Below are 23,399 nucleotides of genomic sequence, written 5' to 3'. Positions count from 1 at the left end.
TATTGAATACAGTCAATTCAAACCTTCTGTGTGGTTGATTATAGAATTAACCACCTATCAATTATCTGAACATCCGAGGTCACTCAAAGCTCAAAACTCATGTGAAATATATTTTGCGATTTCTTCAACCTCCTTTTTAATTTATCAGATATTCAGACTCTGTCATGTCGCACATTTTCCAAAAAATTATATGTCACTTATCATGTGGTTGATTTATTTCATCTTTGAGCCAAACCCTTACAGAATACTTTGTGTAGTAGTAGTATAATGGGATATGGTTACAGGATCTCAGGTTCCACTTACAGTCTAACTTTTATCACAGATATTCAGTTTGTGCATTTTTATTAAAAGCCATATTGTTCTACCAGATAATAAGGCGCTGGTGCTCAAAATGTAAACATTTGGATAAATATAAAAAACACTGAGAAAAAGATGAGATGGTAACCGTGTGATAGGTCGTTTTCTGTCTGTAGTAAAGCCATTTAATGAACAATACAGTGAATGTGCTGTTAATTTATTCTTCAAAGAAAGATTCAGAAAGACTGGCTTTATTCCTGTGAACGATTACAAAAAAGTGTATTGTACGTCTGTTTGACTGTTGTTCATTAGGTCAATGAATAAATGAAATTACACCAGTCCAACTGTGGTTGTGTATCTCTCTCAGTCTGCACTCTCTGGAGGTGAGTTGAGTTCAATGTTTAAGACAAATTCCTAACTTGTTATTCATTCCTCATCCATCACTGATAAAGGCACCCCAAATCCCTTACTCTACAGCCTGTAGTCCAAAGTTCACCAGGGTTAGAAAGTGTCACAATGATTGGATTGCTCAGATTTTGTTCCAAAGTGTCTGCAAGTTATTTACAGATCAAACTTCAAACTATGGTCACATGATCTTGTCAATATACCTAATCTATTTTACAACATTCATTCTAATCAACAGGTAATCACAGAAGAAAAGTAGTAAAGTGAGGGTTTTGAATGTCCAGTCTCTAGTTCACAAGTGCACATGCTATCTCGTGTATATGTATTGTGTATTGTCTCTGCACAGCAACCATGTTCATTTTGTCTGTTAGGTCCCAAGGTGATGAGGTGAGAGTGTCCGACACCGATAACAGCCGTCACTGGTGTGGCATCTCCATGATCCCGACCACACCCACGGACGCCGGTGGAGATGCCGACTTAGAGCCCGGAGCTACTGTCAAATCCCTCATAAAGTCCTTTGATACTGTTGGACAGAGTGAGCACCGAGCACCTCAACACACACACACACACACACACACACACGGGAGTCCCACTCCAGCAGTGTAACTATAGAGGAGAACAGCTGGTGAGATTTCCAGCGTGGATATCTCTCATTTCTCTGGAGCAAAGTTCTGTGTAGTTGTGCTGGACTGTGTGACCTGAAATGACCTCATAAAGGCCAAAGAATTGTTGTATTGTTTGTCAGCAGAATCAGTTGATGCCTGTTTGTTGGATAAATCTGGGACTGATTAAGAAGCAATTTCATTTAATTTCATTTTTATTTAGACTGAATTACAGCTGCACTGTAGAGATCATGGCTCCACCTTCTCTCAGAAAGCTCTGTATGTATCAAATAAAAAAGCATATTCTAATTATCATGACCTGACAAGTCTGTAGTGTGGGTTTAAATACCTAACACTAACCCTACTATATATATATAGTTACTGAATGTGTTATGTTAACATACACAGTAATATCAGAGAATTAAATAAAAACCAGTGTTAAATTCAGTGTCAGCTGGGTTTGGCTCCGTAAAAGATGACATGGGTAATGGATAGATAAATGGACAGATCAAAGTTTTAAATCAAAAACATGCGCTCAGTTGACACTTTCTTAGGTACACCTATACAGTCTAATGCAACTGCTCTGCCAAACATCTGTGCAAAGCAGCAAATGTTTGGTTTTTGGTGATGTAAAAAATATGTAAAATTGATGTAATGTTTATTACTGAAGTCATACTTAAAGGTGTTATACATTATACTGAGAGGTGTCTCTGATTTTTTTGTCCTTCCCATTTACACACACTCCTTGTAATATCTTGGTCGATTTTTTAATGCATTTTACAGTCATTTTCTATTGGTGAGTCCACCACCTGCCACTGCAAATAGTGGTTTTAATTCCCTTTTCTGTAATTTGAACAAAGAGAAAGGCTGCCGTACACTGCCTGTCTTCTCTGTAGCATTAATAAGTTGCAGAATCAACATGTATTATTTACTAGAAAATGATATTCAAGGCTCTTTTGACAGAGTAATCAGTGGGTACTGTATATTGTTTGGTCTCTTAGATGGACCAGGTCACACAGTTCAAATGCATTCCTCACCAAGAAGCCCGCTGAGTGGGATTCCTGTACGTACCCCGCCTGCTGCTGCTGTCTCCCCTATTCAGGTATACACCAGATATTTTCCTTTAAAAACATACTTCTTGTATGTGAAATTGTTTTTGACTCTGATGTGATGTGATACTTTCTGTGTTTTATGTTGCTTTAGAGACACTCGTACATAAAGCCACTGTCAAAGACTTTGGAAAAAAGAATCAATCAGGGAGAATTCGCTCATCCTCATGGTATGTAACACAGAGATGGTTGTAGATATGTGGTCATAGTGTTTGATTATGTGTATACTGATATTTCATTTATTAGTCATACAGGAACAATGAATGGCCTCACACTCTACTTTTACATCAGGGGACAGCCAGCCAAAGTACTGCTATTAGTCAGTGCCTTTAGAAATGAGTAAGGCTGATAGGTCAAAAGTAATCAGTCTACACAGTAAGTTAAATGAAGAGGAACTATGTCTAAATGTCCGTATCGACTGTCAACATATATATATGTGTGTGTGTGTGTGTGTATGTGTATATATATATATATATATATATAAACACACACACACACTGTATACCGTATATACACTACTCACAATAAGTTAGGGATATTGTTGCCCCAATATGTAAGGCACACTGTACACAGTGAGACCATTATGTGGAAAACACAAAATGAGGTGTGTCTATCACCCCAATACAATTGCCTCCCTATCCCAAAAATCTCTGTAGTGAAACAAACACCGTATGTATGACATCCACTGAGTCTCTCACAATATCCCTAACTTATTGTGAGTAGTGTATTTAATATGTGTGTTGTGATCCCTCTGTTTCTTACTCTTCTCTCTGACTCTTCTCCTGTGCCTCCCTCCCTTTGCTGCATTCTCCAACCCACAGATAAGTTGTCCAGCTGCGGGGAAGACCTAAAACCTAATAGTCTTATGAGGAAGAGCCCCTCACTGGAGTCTGTAATTAAGACCCCCGTGTCCCTCAGCAGCCGCACAGGATCCTTCAGCTACAACCGAGGCAACAGCAAACTCAGGTGGGATTACCCAGTAATTCCACTAATTAGCTGTGCAGTTTTCCTGGGAACTGGTTGAAGTTTTTATAAAGAATAGGGTAAATAGGGCGAGATGGAGCTTTTTGTAGTGGAATACTGATGTAGAATAAAAACCTTTCAGTTCTGCATTTTTGTGAAATAGTAAATTGATTAAAGCACAACAACTTATAACAACTTATGATGTTCAGATTTAAATATTTAAGTCCCAGCTGGAAGACTCTGGAGTTGCACAGTTTGTATTGCCAACAGTGTGGATGTGACACAGATGACTTCTCTGATGACCACAGATGACCACTCTCTTGAAACTGAAAAGCCTGTCTGTCAAGCCTAAACTCCTCTAGTTACAGTATCATAAGTGCCACCACCAACAATAAATTGTTAAAAGTCATGTGCACAGTCTGTCTAAAAGCACTTGCATATTAACATATTTGTGGATAATTAATGTAAATGTGTGTGACTGTTTTGCAGACCCACATGCACACCTTCTGTCTCAAACATCATCATCTGTGTTTGGTATGGTTTTAGGGTTGTAATATACGTAGCTGCTGTATCGCCGCCTCTGCAATATTTGTTTGGACAGCGTCGAGCTGCTTCTGGCCTTACGCTGCCTGAAACAGAGGAATAACGAATTTAACAGCACAGTGGTGGTGACGTGTGAAATGTTTACCATGCTCAGAGCAATGACCGTGTCTTGTGGTCTTCCCATGGCCTCGGCTCCAGCACAAACCCCAGGGAGCAGACCCTCTAAATACTACCGCAAATAGGCATTTAACCAATCTGTTTTATGATGTGCCGCTCGTGATTTCTATTCTCTCATAATAGTGCAGTCAGTATGCTGTTTGTAAATATTCGAGCACAAGCCCATGAAGGTAGATGGGCGGCCTGAAAAACAGAGGTAAAGCTTTACATCCTACACTTAAAGCCAGACTGAACGCTCTGAGCTGTATATAGTTAGCTTCACTCCAGAGTAATCTTGAGCCAACTCTGGACTCAAAGCTTTAATCTTGTAATGATATTGCAAGATCAAATCACAGTGTTCTCTGTGGTGATGGAAATCCAGGAATTGTGGGATTGTTGGAATGAGATAAACTGAGGAGGAAAAGGAGTATCAAAGAATTGTACAAATTGGTCAATTTGATCCTTAACTACTAGAATGTATTTTCAATTTCTTCACCATGGTACATGCTATGTAGGTTGTTATACGATATCATTCTGGTGGAAATTCTCTTGTTAATATTAATTCTGTGCACCGCATATGTTATGTGAAGACAAGTATGTTTTAACCATGATCTTGTACTGAATATTTGACCATTAGTTAGCAACAACACCAGTTTATTTCTGGTGTTGTTTATGTTTGAGCTGTTTTCCCTCTGGAGTGTAAACAGGACCGGTAACCCTTTAAAAAACTATATTTACAAAATAGAAGAGTGTAAGTTTTTAGGTCTGTGAAGCGCTCCTATGAGAAATAGGGAAAATGCTTTTATATCTTTATAGCTTAAATATATATATATAGCTTTTATTATAGCCAACTATGAACAAGTTTCAGACATCATGAAATTATTTCCTGCAGAGGATTTTTATATGCAAAATGCTAACTTAACTGAACACAGTTTGATACTATGAGAATAATAGAATAAAAAAAGAATAAAATGATATAATAAAATAAATGATAATAAAATAATAGAATTTTGATAATTATTGTATTTTTGAAGCTTACTTTATGTCCATGTAAGATGATAACAGTTGTACAGGATAATCAAAGTGACATGCTGTACCTGTCCCTCTTCCTCTATGTGACTGCGGTTTGTGCTTCCCCGGTGACAGTGTGGAAAGAAAGGACCCCTTGGCTGCACTGGCGCGGGAGTATGGAGGATCTAAGAGAAACGCTCTACTGAAGTGGTGCCAGAAGAAAACAGAAGGCTATCCGGTAGGGATCAGAGGCCAGAGACCTCTTTCAGATACAAGGCAGGCTCCGTTCACTTTCACACCCACTTCTTCTCTGCATCTTTGTCTGACAGTTTTATTTTAGTCTTGCACTCCTCAAGTTTTCATTTAAAAGTGAAATGATGGCTCCCACTCCCCCCACTCCCGTTTTTTATATTGCACAGGTGCAGTATTGGTCTGCCTACGCCCTCGGGCTCAGTAGTTATTTCATTTATTTAAGCTATCACTGAGGTGCTAGACTGTAGTGGCACAAAGTTGTGTTTGCGCACACACCATTCATCCACTTGTCATCTCCCTGGGGATATGAAGTCACTGTGGCACAAAGGTAATGGAAACAGTGAAGCAGAGCACTGGGGTTAAAGACACACTGGATTTATACATGTGTGTGTTTATATTACCCCCCCCCCTTTCTTTTAATGCATGTCCATTTGTTTATGTATTGTTTTTGAGTTGTGTTCCCATCTGTGTTCCATGTGTCCATGGAGCCAAATGGTGACAATCAGCTGGCTTAGCTGCTTCCCTAATACCCAGTTTAAGGAGCCCATTAAGCCCAGTGGGATTAGAGATTTGCCTATGTAATCATCATGTTTTTGTGCCAGCATGCCAGTTAGCTAATGCTAAAATGCTTACCAGCAGGCAAAGTGGTCCCAGCCTACAAACTCTAGTTTAGAAGGAAGAGAAGTCATTTCATCCCTCTCAGCATTCTGATAGAGGATTCATTCACATAACTGAGTCTGTTTAGTCTCAGTCTAACAGCATGAACCTCTGACTTGACCAAGTATGAAAAGATGCATTTGATATAAACTGCTAAAAATAGTCCTAGCTTTCTCAGTGATAAATGCTCTGGATAATTGAATGAGCTCTCTGATCAATAGTTCCTATTTCTCAGGCGCAGTGCTGCTCAGTGAACTTTGAGTCACCCTACATCTGAGGTGGGGTGTTTGATGGTCACACAGCATGTGTGTTGGTAAAACACACACAGCAGATCCTCTGTGATGGAAACATCTGAGCAGATGAGATAAAATTGCTGTTGACCAACAGATAAATGATGTGTCTCACAAAAGGCTGGACTTGTACAGAGACTGCAATGTCTCAAATCGTTTTAACATGAGTCTTTGGGCAGCAGGAGCGTGTCTTAAGACCCTGACCTGTAATGGAACATCAGTGGTTTGGTATTAATATCTGTCGATATCCACCATCACCTTCTGTAAAAACAATAGGAGCTTTTCAAGACAAAGTACTAAAGAACAACTTGAGACAGGTGCTAATGATGAAACTATATTAGATACAAGAAGAAGGAGGCTTTTCATGAAAAGATTTCAACAACACTTCCAATATACAGTATACACATTCAAGTTTATCAAAGCAAATTTTAAAGGGGATTAAATGGCTAAACAAAGTCAGCCAGTCTGGTGTCTTGAGGAAGTTTACCCTCATGAGAACACCCCACACCCTCCCTGCTGTGTCAGTTGCCTTGAGTATGAACACCAGCTTAAAGTCTTAAATTCATTGGTCGGGATAATACCACATTGTGAAAATACTGCTGCATCTAGAATTTAGAACTATAGAAATACCATGAGCTGAATGTAATAACCGTATCATTCTGCAGAATCCCATCTTTCTCACAGTTAAATTATTGTACTGTATATTTTTAGGGCTAATTTTAACTGTCCTGTTGGGTGTAGTTATAATCAACAAATGTGGTGTATGTTAATTTTCCATCAGATATTTTGTATATGTGTGTGTGTAACTGTAGCTGTCAAATAAATGGAGTTTAGTAAAAAGTATAGTATTTCCCTCTGCAGTGTTGTGGAGTAGAAGCATAAAGTACCATAAAATGAAAATACTCAAGTATACATAGCTACCTAAGCATAATATTTGTGTAATTGTACTCAGTTACTTTTGACCACATGCTTAAACTTAAAACCCAAATGGAATTGCAAATCCCAGTTCAGTTCAGGACAGTGGGGTCCAGCAACACAAAACCCTTAATAGAGCCTCATTCCCATTGGTCAGGAATTAACATTGGAACCTATGATCCCCTCTCACAAAGGACTTAGTAACACAGTGTGATTATTTGCAAGTATTAGGAATGCAGTAAGAAGATTTTGTTACTAGGAGTGTTTCAGTCTATGGCATAATCAGTCCCCTCCTGGAGTAACTGTTCTTGATTTGAGCTGTGATGCATTCCCTCCATGTGCACCATGTGCCTGACCTGTAATTGGATTCATTCACAGGCTATTGGGCAGTTAACCTTAAAAAAAACTATTTTTAGAATAACAGTGACTCTCTTACACTGTACTGCCTTACGGGCATTTGATCATGACACATATCTGTGTGCATATCTGATGAATATCAGTTTCCAGCGAACTTGCAGATTGTCATAAATATGTTAAGAATACATCTTTTGTTTATCTATTTTTATTTATTTATTTATTTGAAGGGAGAGAAGACAAACTTTTTTTTATCTGTTCATCAGACTAAGTTACTAAGGAGCTTCTTAATATTCTAATACACCAAATATACTGTACAAAATGTGAAATGACTATACATGTACATCATGCACAAAAGATAAGTAAAAGAGTTAAAGATTCACTTTGAGACATTTGAGATGTAGACTGAGCAAAAAGTCCTGCAACAGATTCAGAACAGTTTCCCAAATATGTTGTACATTTGGTCTTTAACTTAGGTTTCTCAGCAGAGATTTATGAGAATGGCTGTTATCAGCCTCTTGAGCTTTCTCCTTCTCTTGGTGAATTCCACTACCTTCCACAAGGATTTCTGTTTTCAGTGATGCATGGATCTGTACTGTATGTTTATGTGTGCAACATACAGTAAAGTTTGGGCATTAGTTACAGTAAGTTAAGTTCGCTGCACCAGAAAATATGTGACCGCAAGCCCCTCTTTGAGTCTCGTGGCAAAACTAAAGGAAAAGATTACTGTCAGAGGATGTGTTGAGCTTCATATGTCTGGTGAAAGGTCAGACTGGTACAATGTTACGATGCCTCCGTCCACATGGAAGCCACTAAGTACGGGCCTGAGGTCCAGAGACACTGGCCAATCTGTCACACAGTTTGTAGCTCCGGGACAGCCAGACGCAGGGATGTCTGAAATACAACCACGTCCCAGTCGGCCACTTTTTCTTTCCCTCTCTCTGTCATGCTTGTGTTCTGCTCTGATAAAGGTTAGTGAGGTTTAGTTTTATCAGTACATCCCATAGTCACTTTGCGGTCCATCTCCTCTCTGCTGTGGACTAAGGTCAAAGAGGTAGTAACTCAACACTAATTGGCTCTTTTAGCATAGAGTCACCCAGTTGTAATTTATGTTGGCCTCTTCAGTCTACATAACTAATGGTCATTTTGAAGAGGCAGCTTTGACCATCGTTGTTCACTTTCCATTCCCTCTCGTTTCCAAACGGTGGAGTCAGGAAACAGGCTCTTAAATCATGCTCATCTGCCAGCTTGGAGCCAGAAAAGCCACTGTGTGAGACGAGAACAAAGCCGATGGGAGGGTCAGCCCTGTGCCAGTTGTTATTACAGTCCTATTGTTGTCAGACCTTTTGGTCAAACAGCAGCCTAATTAAACTGAAACAGAAAACGGGAGGCATTATAAGCATGTCAGGAGATGCAAATAGCACGTCAAGGGTACAGTAAATGTGTGTAATTACAGCTGGTCTCAAAGTGTGATGATCATAGCCTGTTTACTGTGATCAATAAAGGAGTGAGATAAATGCTGGTGATCTTCACATGGAGAGGGTGAAATTAGATGTATGATGTGCTAAAAGAATCTGAATGTAAAGCTTAATTTCACCTTAGTTATTGATCTATGAGGTAACATGGTGGTATTTAAAGGAGGTACCATGGCCTATGTGCCGTAAATCATGCATCCAGCTGAGCCGCGAGCACGTGTGTCAATGTATGGACATGTGTGTTTGCGATGGTGTGAACATGTGTCTACTCTATGGATCTCTGGAAGGGTAACTCAGCGAGAGAAAGAAAAGGGAAAACATGGCAAATTAAATGCATATAAACACACACACACACAAGAGTAGGATGGTCGTGCTGTCACCATGGAGAAAAGCCTTCGAACCCCCTGAGGGAAATGTGGTGTGTGAAGGGGTGTGTTTATCAACCATGCACAGGTCCTTAGAGCAGCTGAATACCTGACCTGTGTTAAACTCTCAGCGGAGGATGGGATGTGAGCCCAGACAGGCTCTGTCACACCTCAAATGTCAGATTCTGGGAAGCGCAGATCGATCAGTGAAGACCTTAAGCTGGCTCTGATTGACTCTGCCCTGTGGGAGAGACTGAAGGGGCCTCTCACAGGAAATTAGTATTCACATGGGATCCTGTGCACGTCAGCACTGGCCTGGACACAGACTTGAAACACAAGACCGCTTTTATACAGCTTGTTATACTGGTTTTCAAGGCAGTTTGTAAGATGCGTTGCTGAAGAGGTCACACTCAGCCTGAAATTGGCTGTTTTATGTATTTTGTGTATGTGTGTGTAACTCTTTCCTGCTCTCTATCTTTAAATCTTTACGTTGCTTGAATGGACTTTGTAGTTGGACAGCAGTCAGACTACAATGATATGTGATCATAAAGCCGACTAGACCAATTTCATATGGAATTTTCAAATTTTTAATCACAAAATCTTATATTTTTCTGTCAAAACTTTTGACGTACACTGTGAATCTTTCTGCTGTAATTGTGTCTTGTGTTCAGAAGCAAATGATCCACTTGTTGCGGTTCCAGTTTTCCAAACATAGACATTTTTGGCCATGTTCAATGAGCAAAGGCTTTCTTGAATGTCTGGTGTGTTGGAAAACACTCTAGCCTCCTACTGTATATTTATCAGGCTCTTTGATGTCTTAATTTAGGACAGCTCCGGACACTTTTTAAACTTTTTTTTTCTCAATTAACCAAAGAAACCAAACAAAAATAAATGCGCTGTTTGTTCAAGATGGGAACAATGAGCAAAGGCTCTGAACATTAGACTCAGCTGGGCCTGACAGAGCACAGCTCATCCGGCCTCGTCTGGGAAACTCACACATGCACACACACACGCACACACACATAAAAAACCATTGAAGAAACAGGAATGGACCCCCAGGGTGAGTGTAGAATGGAGGTCAGACATCGAGGAGGGGAAGAGACTTGGAGTTCAAAGAGTAGTCATTACGCTAAGTTCTGATAATGTAGTATTAACAATAATAATGCTGTGTGTGGTCATCAGTGTGAAATAACATATTGCAGTTAATCACAGTAGAGGGATCACTGCAGTTCAGAATAGAAGACTGGAATATCTTCAACAATGTGCCACATCATTTTTGAAATTCCTAAAATCATCAGTAAAAAGCAGATCATGATATACAGGTCAACACTGGGTAGAAATTTGAGAACAAAAATCCGTGGAGCTGTCTAGACTTATGTGCAAAGAAATTACATGTTGAACAACCCTTGACATCTGGTAAGTGGTTGTGCTAAGGGTTATTTAAACTTGGTTTGAGTAAAAGGTACAGTTAAATATTCTCAACAGTAACAATGGGAGAAAATGCTGTGCTGTCTAATGAAAGGAACATAGTGACATTTTGAGAGATATGCTTATTTGTAATCTTTCTTTGAATCTGAAGAATATATCCCATACAGAGGATGTGTTAGGCTAGCTCAGCAGGGGAAGAGTCAAGGAAATGCAACTCTTTGCTTTTACATGGGGAAGCTACTTTTACACACAAAACACTGGTGATCACAGACACAAAGTCATTAAATCAGTGGTACAGCTATGGGTATTGTTAAATTAGTAATGTGCTGTTTTAAGTCTAAAGAATATTTTAAATAATGAGTGACATTATTTAGCTGCTGTGTAGCCATATACTGTATATGGGCAATTTAGTAGAATAACTGACATCTTAGCAAGAGCTAGATATCCAAAAACTGGGAATGTATTGTATCCCTTTTAAGCAAACAACTTCAGCTGTGTTCAGTGCTACAGTATAAATACTTCGAGATGGGGGGTTTTTTCACCACAACTTTGAAGTGGATCAAGTTCATGCTAATACATTTTGTGTGAATAACAAATGGAGCATCTGTCACAAAGTATCAGCACAGTTGATCTGTGTACTCCTGTGCTGTCTTTGACCTGGGTCGCCCTCCTCACTTTTTATCCTGTCCTTTGTGTAGGTTGAGTCCATTAAATTGTATGTAGAGACAGGCTGAATCTATGGAGAGTAGCACTCCTCAGCTCCACCAGCTCTGTGACTTTTTCTGCTCCCCTGTCTTTATCTCTATGGTCCCGCGTGCCTGGGCTTTCAGTCTGTCATTGACTGTGACTCATTGCAACTTCCATTAGGGCCCTCTCCTCCTCTCTCTCCTCTTATGTTCTTTGTCTTTACATTTCTAACTTTATTTTCTCCTTTTTGTTGTATTTGTTGTCTTCTCCCCCTCTGTTGCTCTCTTTCCTACATTTATATTTATTTATTTCCCACATCTCATTCCTGGTTGTTTTTCTTCCCCTTGCCATATTCATTCATTTGAGGTGAAGTAGAAAGAATATGTGACAGGAAAATACACTGAGACAAGTTCATCAGTCACACCTTGACATTGCCTACTTTCACCCTTTAGACTGATGGCTTTTTAACAAACTGTGCTTGTCTGTGTTAGTTATCCTCCATCCCAAGCTGGTTGCTGCATGTTGCATTGTTCTTTTGTGTTTTTACATTCTTGATCTATGAGTAAGAGCTCAATATTGCAATAATGGCACTTTGACATCTGGGTGTCAAGTGTCATGAAAGCTTGACAGCAGAGAGGCTTTAATCCCTGCTACTGACTTGACACCAGTCCAGCAGCAGGGAGCGCACACACACACACACACACCTTCTATTGTGGCGTTCAGTACCTGGCTTGTGTCCAGCTCGTCTGTGAATTCCATTTCTAAATGGTTTACATCAGAGAGGTTATGTTGTCCAGGCTGGAAACGACACGTCTTTGGCCTTTAATGTCCTCTGCAGCTGTAGTCACATGTATGGCTTAAAGGTAATATATGTCAGTCTTTGCTATCGCTACATAGCCAACATTAGCATTAACAGCTGTTTACTTAACAGTCTAATAGAAATGTTGCAAGTTCAGCATCAAACTTCATTCCTTTACTCACAGAGAGCTGTGTCCAGCAGTGGAAAGCAAGGCCAATGTTAACTCTTGCTTTGCCTCTATCTCTGTTTCTCTCACTTTTGTTTTCCACTGAATGTGGTTTCTTGCTGGAAGCAGGTGGTGGTGGTGATCGTCGCTTGCCAAGAGCTTCAGACATTGTTGTGTTAACTGTTCAATTCATTGACTCATTGACAAGAGGTTAGAATACATCTTCTGGGCAGCACTACTTCCTCTATTATTGGACTTAGACCAGATACTACAGTTACTCACTATTGCTTCTTGAGGTATAAAGTGGTATTGCAAAATGGGATCGGCTAGGCCTATCTGGTTTGCATGCTAGCTTCAATAGATATTGTTGCAACATAATACATAAACATGAAGGCACGATGTCAAAACTGTTATTTCTATACATTATGTTGATAATGATAATTTAAGGTTTTTATGTTTTACATGTAGCAGCTTTGAACAATGAGTCAATAAATCTTTTAGTTGATCCACAGAAAAACAATCACCAACAATTCTGCTATTGTTTAAGTCTCTTTTATTTAATTTTTACCTGTTTTCAGCTTTTCCACTGAGGATATCTCCTGATAGGACAAAATTTGGTTAGTTGCAGCCTAGTCACAGGTTCTTCTGTTAACTATGTAAAAATGGAAAATATTACATTAATTCTATGAAAATTGACCAATTTTCCACCTCTTTCCATTTAAAGTTTTGTGACACTGGTAAGATGTTTAGAATAGGCTGGGTGTTTTGTGTGGACTTGTTACTTAATGAATATTTCCAGGTTCATTTTCCTTAATTTAACTACTGATGCTATCATAGATCCTATCTGCTTTTCACTTGGAGTCAGAACAAGCTCTACACAGATCAACTTTTCCCTTTTTCCCCTCTGTTCAGTCCTCTCTCTGTACAATTCCCCTGCTTCTCTCTCATACTCTCTTTCTCTCAGCCCTAAAAAGCGACAGCTCTGCCTTTTGTGCCGAGCGAGACGCTTCCTGTCGCTTGATGCTGTGTTTGCTTTTCTGAGCCGGCTCCCAGAGAGCTGTTGTTGTCCACTGCTGTTTTAGCATTCATGCTTCTCCCTCTCTTTCTGCCCCTGAGCGAACTCCACCACCCAACCCCCTTCCTCTCCCACCCTGAACTCAGACATACTTACCATCCCTGGCCTGGATTAGAACATGTGCTCTCCTCAGACCAACCCAACACCCAGACACACTCTCTCACAGCCATACACAAACTGCCCTCTACAACCTCTCTTATCAACTTATTTGTCATTGTCTATCTTGGTCTGTCTAACCCTCTGTCAGTCCCTCTATATGTGTGTGTGTGTGTGTGTGTGTGTGTGTGTGTGTGTGCACATACATTACAGACACACAGTGCTACTAGTGGTGCTGCTGAGCCAGCTAAGAGAGAGAAGGGGGGAGTTATGAGAGGAATGTGGGCTGACATGACTGCACAGGTCTACCCTCCAGACATAATAGACAGGGAGTGAACGATGGAGAGGAGGTCAATGCATCAAAAACTCCCTTTCAGCCTCTGTTGTACCATCAAAGACTATGGATGAAAATTAGGTCTCCTCTGTTTTGCAATGGAGAAATCACTTTTTGGGAGTGATGTAAAATTTTACTGTTAATTAATGTTGTCAAATATCAAATTGGTAGTCAAAGTGTATAATGACAGGGAGGGACCCCAGAGGCTCTGTAGCTTTCCCCGATGCCTCAAATTGGACAGTGATGATTGGCTATACATTTTTAATGCACTCATTATCCAGCATTTTAACAAGTCAGATTTAAGCTACGTAGATCATTCACTTGCATGCTGTAAAGGATTTTCCAACCTGTCTCAGATGTAGGGAGATGATTAACAATAACATGATGAAATATTTACTGTATGTTAACAACATTATTTATCATATTATATTGTCACTCTAGGCCAAAATGGTTGCCCGATCATCTGACATGCACAGAAGCACGCTGCTACATGGCTAAAAAGTAGATAAAAAATAACCGAGGGATCACACATAGCTAAAGGCAGCCCTGTCCGTGTGACACTGATGTAACCTGGCAGTAACAACAAACAAACATGCCACTTTTTGCTTTTCAGATGGGATGTATATCAGACCATAGGTACTTTTTCTCTGAGGTTGATCTACTTCTTATCTTGAAACTGCATCTCTCTTTAAGATGAGATAACTTGGATGCATAACATCATAGCAGACAAGTGAAGGAAATTAGAAATAGCACATTTGTCAACAGTTCTTTGAAGCTCAGGGGATATTCATTACTGCAGTGACTTGAAGCTGTAATTTTTAATTCTTGTCCTCAGGACCCAGACTTCTGCTGTTTTTCTGTCCTATCAGGTAGTTAATTACATTCACCTGGTGTCACATGTATGGATCAGTCACTGATTAGATTTATAGATCGAAAATCAGCCGGGCTGTGGTCCTCAGGGTGAGGGCTGAAGACCACTGGCTTAGAGCAACAGTAAACAAACACATGGCTGCATGTGCAATCTTCAGCATCTCACTGGAGCTAATGTTGTGTATGCAGACACACAGATGTACCCAAAGATATTTAATGCAATGCTTTATCCCAAACATAATTTTATGGCAAACAGTGACATTAAAAAAACTATCTTTCTATTCCTTTTTAAGTCTTTTTGCAGTACAGTTACAGTACAGCAGGGCTTCTTGTCTCATCTGGACAGTGTTATAATGTGTCATATGTCATTTTTAGTCATGCCAGAGTCTAGAGGGATAGAAATGCTCATGACTTTGGTCCAGACTAAAATAGTTCAACAATTACTGAATGGATTGTCATGAACTTTTGAACAAACATTCATGGTACCCAGAGGATAAACTCCACTGACTTTGGTGATCCCTTCAAAGGCTTTAGCTCTCTCTTTTTCATCTTTGACACTATTTGACAGACATTTATTATCCCCAGAGGATGAATTGTAATTATGTTGGTGATCTTTTGACCTTCTACATATATAGCACCGTGTCAAATTTTTAATATTTCCAATACTTTATCTCAAGGAAAGTTTTAATCGAAAGCAACTGGACCAGTCCCAGCCTGGTCAGCTGCGAACACGAACTGATGAAGCCTCTTGGATGAGAGGTGAAACGTCTTCTAGACTATAACTAAGCCCAGTTGCTTTCGATTAAAACTTTCCTTGAGATAACTATGACCTGGATGAATGAGAATATTCACAGGCTTCCAATACTTTAGTCTAAGACCGAATACTTGTGCACAAATGACAAGCACACACTTGTCCGGATATTTTTAATGTGAGGTGTTAAAGTTACATATTGTAGCTTTAATTACTTTTGTTGCATGTTTTGACATTTTAAACAATGTCTGCTTGTAGGGCTCTGAGTCATTCCATCTGTACTTAGTGGACCAGGATCAGAGCACTGTAACTTTCCCAGGTTCAGGGTATGAATGGGTATAAGTGTGGGAAGGCTTAGGAAGCTTTACAGACAAGCCCCATTCCCAAAGCTCATGAGAGGAATAACAGAGGAAGATACCGGAAATAACTTATCTATCGAACAGGGAGCCTGCAACGCCAAACAATGGCCTGAAGGAAGTCTTTCCTCTGAGGTTTCTCCTCTTATCATACCGTGAATATGTTGCATAGTGTATGAGCTGACGATGCTCTGTGAAACACACACGCGAAAAAACAACAGACTGGACGTGCCGCTATGCACGTTTGTCACCCAGAGGAGAGACCAGAAGGAACACTGATGCTTAAAGGGATTCTAGGATTCTTTCTAACATCGTCCAGAGGAAACATGACCAGGCATTAATGGACTCTGAAAAACCCAGAACAGCATATAATAATGTTACAATTTGATGTTCATGTTGTTTCCTGTGGTTCTATGACTTAATGGATTTTTTCATGGCCTGCTCTTCCTATTAGCTCTTCCACCCAAATTATGGGCACTTTCAGCTCGTTATTATCATATGATGTTGACCTTTGCCTCCACTTATTTTCTCTGCCTACAGAACATTGATGTGACCAACTTCAGCAGCAGTTGGAGTGACGGCCTGGCTTTCTGCGCCCTCTTGCACACGTATTTGCCTGCCCATATCCCTTACCAGGAACTCATCAGTCAAGATAAGGTAGAAAACTACAGGAAGACACACACCCACCCACCCATTCAGTGAGGTGCTTAACTCACATACACATCAAGTGTCATCAGGTGTGTGAGTGCCTCAGCAGCAGTTAAACTAAAGATACTAAACTGATGAGAAATCAGTATATTTATACACACGGATGTACAGCACATTTAATACACACAGGCTCTCTCCTCAGATCCATCAATTTATTCTTCCTACATTACATCCAACCCCATTATCTAAATACCAGCACACTTGAATATTTGGATTCAGTCATCACCGAACGAGCTTATGCAAACATCCATATATGAGCAATGCAGTGGTTTGGTGTCAGTTTGTACCAGTGCAGAAGGGCACAGAGTCGCACATGCTTTGCTGAGAAAATCCACTCTTGTGTAAGAAGTTGAATTAATACAAAAACTGACCTCATGAGGATATTTATCTTTCAGACGTCAGGCATGAATTAAGAAGGAGTTGCATTTGTTTAGTAAGGTGAATTGTTGTTGTTTCAAAAACAAGAAAATGTCTCCTCTGATTCAGGAGTAGAGCAAACAACTCCATGTTCAGCATCTTGTTGTCCTCTCTCTGACTTAGACTTGCAGAATTGTGTCGCCAGAAAATACCACATATGAATCCACAAGAAGCTGTTTGTGGAAAATGTGAACCTGTAAACTGTGAAAATTGTCTGCTTATACAGTGTAGGTCTGAAAGATGCATGTTTGCCAAGAGGAAAATAAAAACCTCTGTAATGCTTTCAAACCATTTTGCCGGGAGTCATTTTTTCCACCGTTAAGCTGCACATTACAGACTTCCTGTGTGAAGTTATATACATTTATAGGTCTGCCATATTGTCCATACAGCAGTAAAAGATAGCCTAGAGGTGAATTATGAACGTGAAGTCACACTGTAAGTGATCCTGAGCACAGGGCAGTAGCTATAGCTCAGTGTTGACAGCTGTGTAATGTGGACTTGCAGGTGGTATATGCAGTATAACTTTGCAAACAATATGGTTTCTCTCTGGGGACTGTGGACCTTTCATCCCGCTACAGCATTAAAACAATAGACAAACACCTCTGACCAGGCCTGACACATCCTACGTGACAAACTAGTTGTGGGCGTGCGCGCATGGTCGCGTTGGTGTGAATGTGTAACATTAAGCTGATGACAGAGACATTGCGTGGCCCATCTCTCTGAATAATTCAATAGACGTGTGTTGGCTTTAATAACTCTTGCTGAGTGACTTTCCCCGAGGCCCAAACACCCAACCTGTTCCCAGAATAATCTGTCCTTTCAATAATCCCATTACTGCTCTCCTTTGTCGTTTATCATAGATGTTTTTAAGAAAACCAGGTTGTAGGTGGACTTAGATCTTAGGTGAAACAGGGGAACTTTATTCTTTCTACTACTATAGAGCTAAATATTATAAATTCATAATTTATTAATTCATTATTCCAGCTGTGCTGATCTCTAGAGGCATTTAATATGATGGAGTGGTTGTGAGTGGCTTGATTAGCAACTCATGGATCTGCACTCATAATTCAACAGGCAGAAGAAATACAATGTCAGGATAAGAGAGACAAATCTGTTGGTGAGTTCAGTCTATATCAACAGTGCTCACTTACAAGAACAGTTTGCATTTCACTTTGAAGTTGTGATTCATCACTTCTTTTCTGTGGAGAAGTGGTTTCCTCAAGCTCCACGGTTTCATAAGGGGAATTAGGTTAAATCTACAGGGATTTCATTCATGGGGATGTTGATTAGGCTCACAGACCGGTCTGTTTTTACAGACTGAGTTTGTCCAGTATAGCTTTACACATATCAAATAAACATAAGGGATATTATAATATACACACATGCTCACACAAACAAGCAAAGGCGTACAGACATTTTAGACCGTCTCTTGGGTATTTGTGAGGGTTTATAAATGTATTTGTGAGCTTATTGTTGCTGTTTGAACCACCATGTGTGGCATTGCGGGATGACGTTGTGCAGGGAGTCTCACTGTGTCTCAACACCCCCTGGTTTGTTTTTCTTCAGGTCCGGAATCTGACCCTGGCTTTCCAGGCCGCCGAGAGCATTGGCATCAAACCCTCCCTGGTGAGCTGAACTGCCACAGAGCTCACACACACCGACACGTACACAGATAACACAGAGGGACCCTTTGATTAGGCAAATTGGAAACAGTACACTTTGATTAGCTCAATTTTCAGGATGTGAAGCTTCAGAACAGAGATGCCCTACAACCATTTTATTGAACCATTTTTCGCCCTGATAGTCTTGAGTTTAACTGTATCATATCAGTTACTGAGACTACCCTGTATTTATGTTTGCCCTTATCCTGTGATCCAGCACTGTGCACTGGAAATCTGCAACACTTTAATTCAAGAGAAAAACTAACCTAATACATAATTTAGATATAATTTGACTTTAATTAGCTTTGTTTGTTTGTGAAAACATTATCAGCTCTCCTCGGAAATGGGTGCGTAACAACCCACTGTTCCACTGAAGTATTTAGAGAATATTCTTCCATTTTTTTCCCAGGGTGTTCACTTTCAGGTCACTTTCATAATTACTTGCTTGTGAAGCAGTGTAATAAGCTTATGACAGCAAATCTAGAGCCCTACCAGCACATCTAAATTTGACTAATGAACATGTTATATCTTATTTGTATAAACCACACAGAAACAGGAGTGTAACAAGGCAGAGATAAAGATTCCTAAAATATGACACAATATCACAAAACGTGACATTAACAGCATTTAACAAGATGAAGAATCTACAGCCATTCCTAGTTGTGATTTAGCAGATATTATGTTTCCAATATTCACTGTCTTAGTTTAGTGTGGTAGCATGTTAACAATTGCTAATTAGCACTAAACACAGTCATGTAAAGAGTTTGACAGTTTCAATCTGGACCAAAGTTGTGGACCAACCAACTAACTGTCCGACAGAGAGCTACTGCTTGCATGGTTAATAAAATCAACAAGCTGTGGTTTCATTGGCGATGATGTTCTGGACTGTTTCTTTGCTGGGCAAAGTCACTTTGTGGAGTCTCACTCAGAGCAAGAGTCTAAGAATGACATTTTATGGGGGATTTTTTCCTTTAAAGCCCTTAGACTTGGTTTCAAATGAATCAAGTATGTCTATATATAGCATTGATTATTAATGATATTCATAGTAAGAACCTGACAGAAGAAATAGTTGTTCAGAGTTGGATAAAACTCATTATCCCAATCATTGTATTTTAGCAAAGAATATCATAAAACTGTCACAGGTTCTGACTCAGTCACTTCACTGCTGTCTGGTCATAGATGCTTCCCTGCTTTTTTACTGTTTCTTATCATTCTGATATAAATACATGTATCACTACTAGTAAACACCAAACATGCTAACCAGGTCAGGTAAATTCCTCACACACACACACAACTTACAGGAAAAGCAGATATAAAGGGCTGGATTTAGAGGAATAAAATGATGTTTTTTCTGCTGTTACTGGTACGTTTTTGTTTTTTTGTTTTTTTGCTGCTGGCACTTGTAATGATTTTAGATTGTGACCTCTTTTGCCTGTTCAACATCTGTGCTTGACGTCTCTCCTGTTATTACTCTCTGCACTTCTGATAATGGCTGCATGGTTTGAGGAACATGTGAACCACAAAAATAACTGCTCTGAATCAGCTCACTGGATGTAAATCAGGAAGAACCAGCTGGACCTCAGGATGGAAGTCAGTTAGCTTTAAGTATTTAAACGAGACCAAAGTTACATTTCTTTGTGTTATTAATTCTCCATTACGTGCATGTGGTTACAAGATTGGATGCAGCAAACTTGATCCCATGTCAGTGACTTCAAAATGCTGTAAACAAATGATTTACTCTATTCTCCACTGACAAACTTCCATGCCTTGTTTTCATCTCTGTGTCTGCTGCGTAAACAAAATTTCAGACACAGTCCACAGAGTAGTCAACGATCCTCCCGTCAGAAGGTTGAGACATCATGGCGGTGACTGTACTGACGTCTCTGTGTACATCTGAGCTAACACAAGATGCTGTGACTCTTCTTAAGTCATGTGAAAGTCCAGTTCACTGCCTGACTCATCACTGCTGGACAGGATCTGTCCCTGAGTGGCTGACTGCAGCTTCACACAGCTGATCAGACTCTTATGACGACAGGAGTCTGCTCATACTGGAGATTACAGTTTTTCTCAATCGCTTAAACACATTTTCTGAACAACTGTTGCAGTTCTCAAAACATTGAGAACAATCACTACATAATTTTATTCTGAGCAGCGCAACACATTCATTTGTCTATTAAATCAAAGACGATAAAATGTCTGAGAAACTGTGTCAGTGTGACAGAAGTCATGTTGTGATTTCCCATTGAGGCTTAAATACACTAACTCAATAGTTAAGTCAAACATCCTCTACACCTGACTGAATGAACAGTGATGTAAAACAGGAAATAAAAAATGGAAGAGAGGAGGGAAACATGCAAATAAGGAACTTTAGACATGAAAAACAAAATGTAAATCTCTCTGACATTTACCATCCAAGCAGAACTCATCTGATATTTTGCTCTTACAATTCATAGAGGTGTTGATGTTTGTATTTACTTGGCTTATCTGGCAGAAAAAAGAAAAACTGAGCACTAATGCAGCTGAGTTTTATTACTTTGTATTCTGACTCTCTGATGTGATGAATCTTCTGTCGATGCTGCATGTTTGTGTCTTCCAACATTTAAAAACTAACTAAGACTAACAGGGGTGAAAAATTCAACAGTTCATATTCATGGCGGATGCTTTTATCAAGAGTGACTTCATAATAATACTACTCACCTTTAATGATTGCACTTTTATGATCACACATTGAAAAATACATTAACTATTTATATTAACACCAGAAATGTATTCATTAATTAATCATTAATGTAAAACTGCGTTTCATACACTATTGGTGCAGTTTTGACACAACCTCAGGGGATGGACCGGCCTGATGGCGGCGCTGTTTGTAAAGCTCGAAATGTTTCCAACCCCCGAAGCCCCCCTCACTCTCTCTCTCTGCTCCAAACAGGACATAGAGGAGCTGATGAAGACCGACAGACCGGACTGGCAGAGCGTCATGCAGTACGTCTCTCAGATCTACAAGTACTTTGAGACCTGACCGGTGAGGAGGAGGAGGAGGAGGAGGAGCTGAGGACTGATGAAGACCGGAGGCACTGCGGCACTTTTCTGCCCTGTCTGTCAGCACTACCCTCACCTTCCAGACAGACCCAGCCCTGCCACTTTAATCCTTCTCCTGTTCAACCAGAGACATGACAGAGGACTGTTCTGCTGCTGAGAAACTTAGCTGTTACATGAACTCGCTGTTTTCTGTCGTAACTCCTGATGGTCAGTGCTGAAAACCCAAATTCAACAACAGTGCAGCCAGGAAACACATCCCCCTGTTCTTTATATAAGGTTTAAAGTATCAGTGAAGCATCTGATTCACAGACAAACAGATTATGGTACAAAATACTGTTCAGACTTTGTAGCAGTTGACAGTACAACTGATATTGATTTAGATTTTTTTTGGGTCACAAACTGGCTGTCAGTGGAAAAAAATCGACATTTTTCACACCTTATTTTCCAGTAAAACTCAGTCTTTGTGTCACCCTGTGCTGCCAACACTTCTTATTTGTGAATCAGACGCTCTGTGGAAATGGTCTGACCTCTGTGCCAAATCTTCTGCCAAATCACAACTTATACAAGACTATCTATGCATGGTTTGAGTGTAGTGATCTGTCTCAGTGCGATGTCCCCTCTCACTGAACCCAACTTTGGGTAAATATGGGTCCTGTTTGCTGTAGTGAGTGGATGCTGAGTGCTTATTGTAAACTAGCTGGAGTTGTACTTTGCAGAGCAGAGAGTATTTTGAACAGGTTTGAGTTGAACTGAAGCCTTTCTATTTTCCACTTTAATTGTGTTTGTCCTTTAAAAACAGAGATCAGACAAACCTTAGCTGCCATCTGTGATGCCACACTAAAATAATTTAACACTACGAGAGTTGCAGAATAGTTTTGTAGAATATTTTTATGACAACAGACTGATCTCTATGTTTGTGTTGTTTACAGCAGTAAGGATTGACTCAATCAGACCATGGTACCGTGCCCTCCTGTGTCGTTCCTCCCGTCGTTTTCCATCAAGACTCTCACAACAACTATGGTACTGCAGCTGCTTTGCAAAAATATATATCTATATTTCGCATGCCATGTTAAATAATGAAGGAGAGGATTACTTTTACATGTAAGAGTGGAGGCACAACATGTTCCCTGTGGTATGGTTTAGACAAGCCTCCATTTGCAGATGCCCTTATGTTTTGGAAGATAAAAGTGTTATTTATTTATTTACGAGACATGCATCCTGAAAAGAGAAACTGTGGACAGATAGACAGTTTTCTATTTACTGATCTCAGATTTGGAGGCCTATTGGATGAATATTGCTCAATAAAGGATTGTCAAGTTTTATTTTCAATCAGTCACTTCTTTATTATTGTTCCTTGTGTACAATAGACAGTAGTTGAGTTGAAGCATTCCGCTCTGTTGAGTCAATCTGTGTGAACGTACCAGTTTCTCAGTGTGTTTTGCTGTGTTGCTCAGGCTGAGGTTAAACTACTTTTCCACTGTGCCCATTAAAGCTCTGTGCCAGGGCCATAAAACATGCGGGTACGTGGGAACACTGACTGGAAAACGACCGCCTGCTTTTCACAGCGCACCTTTTGTGCAGGTACCCATGAAGCAGGACTTAGAGATGACTGAAA

General features: G+C 39.9%; 1 protein-coding gene across 5 annotated transcripts in view; it reads left to right on the top strand.

Moving 5' to 3' along the window:
• The window catches only part of specc1 (sperm antigen with calponin homology and coiled-coil domains 1), a 66,136-nt gene extending 43,030 nt beyond the window's left edge, over window positions 1–23,106 (top strand). For all 5 annotated transcript variants that reach the window (XM_018691092.2, XM_018691091.2, XM_018691094.2 and 2 more), the window contains 8 exons: window positions 1,074–1,237; window positions 2,306–2,406; window positions 2,508–2,583; window positions 3,235–3,379; window positions 5,222–5,324; window positions 16,497–16,613; window positions 18,648–18,707; window positions 21,675–23,106. In XM_018691092.2, coding sequence (XP_018546608.1) covers window positions 1,074–1,237; window positions 2,306–2,406; window positions 2,508–2,583; window positions 3,235–3,379; window positions 5,222–5,324; window positions 16,497–16,613; window positions 18,648–18,707; window positions 21,675–21,764 — 856 coding nt within the window. In that variant the 3' untranslated portion in view covers window positions 21,765–23,106. The remainder of the gene's footprint in view (window positions 1–1,073; window positions 1,238–2,305; window positions 2,407–2,507; window positions 2,584–3,234; window positions 3,380–5,221; window positions 5,325–16,496; window positions 16,614–18,647; window positions 18,708–21,674) is intronic.
• Window positions 23,107–23,399: the final 293 nt, after the last annotated feature.

The sequence above is a fragment of the Lates calcarifer genome, linkage group LG20, assembly GCF_001640805.2.
Source record: "Lates calcarifer isolate ASB-BC8 linkage group LG20, TLL_Latcal_v3, whole genome shotgun sequence".
Classification (NCBI taxonomy): Eukaryota; Metazoa; Chordata; class Actinopteri; family Centropomidae; genus Lates; species Lates calcarifer.
Note: the sequence above shows the minus strand (reverse complement) of the source record. Positions and strands in the feature narration are given on the sequence as shown.